At 38.2% G+C, this 2,040-nt stretch overlaps 1 protein-coding gene across 1 annotated transcript in view; it reads right to left on the bottom strand.

Moving 5' to 3' along the window:
- Positions 1-201: 201 nt before the first annotated feature.
- SNTN (sentan, cilia apical structure protein) overlaps positions 202-2,040 on the bottom strand; it is a 33,042-nt gene continuing 31,203 nt past the window's right edge. Inside the window, exon 4 of the mRNA XM_007948089.1 lies at positions 202-360. Coding sequence (XP_007946280.1) covers positions 202-360 — 159 coding nt within the window. The remainder of the gene's footprint in view (positions 361-2,040) is intronic.

Below are 2,040 nucleotides of genomic sequence, written 5' to 3'. Positions count from 1 at the left end.
GCACCCAGAGATGATATTATTCAAACATTCCTGAAAAGTATGAGTAAACTTTTGGAGTAATACTGGCTTTGATTATAAGAGATAAGAACCATTCCAGGCAATCCTAGATGCTTGATCAGTGATTCAGTGAATTAAAAGTAAGATAGAAACTCTGTTTGACACTGGCATTGCCTTTATTTTGTCCAACTACATTTAAAAACTTTATTTTGGGACTTTTACCATCCATATATTTTGCAGAAGATCTGACATTACAGTGATGCTTAAGAGCAAGATCACGAAATCCTCAAAATCAAGCTCATTTTCTGTGTGCTCTTCAAGTTCAGAAAGGATTTCTCTGTATTTTGGTTTGTTTTTTTGTCCCTGTGAGAATAAGGAAGATAAGTAAAAATTTCATTCATTGTGCCACCATGAGTTTATATATAATAAGTAATAATAAACATATTCTTAGCAAAAACACCTGTCAAGTTGCTACCAGTACTATCAGCTAAGCATTGTGTTAAATATTTTTATGAGTTATGTCATTCAATCCTCACAATAACCTATTGACTATGTACTATTGTTATTATCATTTTATAGATGCATTATCAGAGATTTAGTGAGAATTAAGGAACTTTAACTGTATATAAATGAAGTAGCTTCTCAGAGTACCCCAGTAATGTTAAAAATGTTAAGATCATTTGATTCACTCTTGTGTACTGAGCTATATTTACCCTTAGTTCTCACCTATGTGCCAGCTGTCAAATACCATCACAGCAGTGACTAAGGTACTTTGGCAGTGGTGACACATTCCTTTTACAGGATTTGAACCATTGTTTCTCTAGGCTTGTTCTCAAGAGGTCACCATTACAGTGAAGGGGAAGGGAGCTCTTTCCTTTCTCCAGAGTCCAAGAGAGCTGAATACTCGTTTGAAAGGGTCAGATTCCAAGACAGTGATTAGACTACTTTACTAGTGGAATGAGCCACTGTTTGCTCAAATGTCTGAGACAGATATAAGGTCATCTTCCATTTTTCTGCATACTGTAAGAGCAGGGTACTGGCCCAGGTTCAGTCTTCTTAGGGCATGACAAGTCATCTTTATATCTTTTTAGCAGTGTCTTTAGGTACTCTGTTCTATTATATTTTACTGGCTATTGAGTGTTAAAAGTGTGTGTCAGGGTGAAACTCTGGCTGATTTTTTTTTTTTTTTTTAATTAGATCACCAGGCCTTTCTTGGAAGGTATATATCACTGGATTCAAACTTCCAGCCTTTTGTTTAGCAGGCAAGTGCATTAACCATTTGCACTACCTAGGGACTCTCTAGGGTGTTAAGAACCAAGAATTAGTTATATTTGGACATTTGGGAAAGAACATGTTCCTCATAGAGCTCAGGCCTGAGCCAATAAGTCTAGCTCAGTTTACCAGAGAACTCTACACTGAAGTTTTAAGAAAAAGCCTAGTTAGAGATGAAGTGGGCCTCCCTGTCTTTTGCCATTGACTTGTGCCTGATAACTTAGGGAATCTCACAGAAGGGGTGATTGGCCCAAGATAGCATTCAGAAGTTAAGCCAACACCTTTGGTACTGAGAACACCCCAGGATGAACTGCTCCCTCCAGTCCCCTAACATATGTCTCTGCTGGCTGGTGCCTCTCATCACCAGCAGAAGAGCATTATGTCAAAGCTTGGATGTGTCTGCTGCTAGAAAGATCAGAAATCGTCTACGTTTTTTTGTTAGGTAATGACCTTTCTTGGCTAGAAATTAGACAATTTCTCTACTTAGGGACACAAAGCTGGAGGTGTCTTTCCTGATGAATTTGGTTTTTAATATTTCTTCTCTGATGTCCTCAGAGGGGTGATGAACAAAATCCAGATGATTCATTCACTAGGTGTTTAATTTTATACTTTGTTGAAAGGATTTGCCAGGCCACCAAGTCAGACTGGTGCAGCAAACATTATAGGTGGAGGCTTCGGATTCAGGATTTGCATCACAGAGGACTTGTGCACCTCGCGCTTCCTCTGAAGACTCTCCAAAGCCTTTTATTTTATTTTTTTAAATCTCACATC

This window comes from Orycteropus afer, unplaced genomic scaffold (assembly GCF_000298275.1).
Source record: "Orycteropus afer afer isolate SDZICR_OR568_19922 unplaced genomic scaffold, OryAfe1.0 scaffold00201, whole genome shotgun sequence".
NCBI classification, from domain to species: Eukaryota; Metazoa; Chordata; class Mammalia; order Tubulidentata; family Orycteropodidae; genus Orycteropus; species Orycteropus afer.
This window is presented reverse-complemented; position numbering and strand designations above follow the sequence as displayed.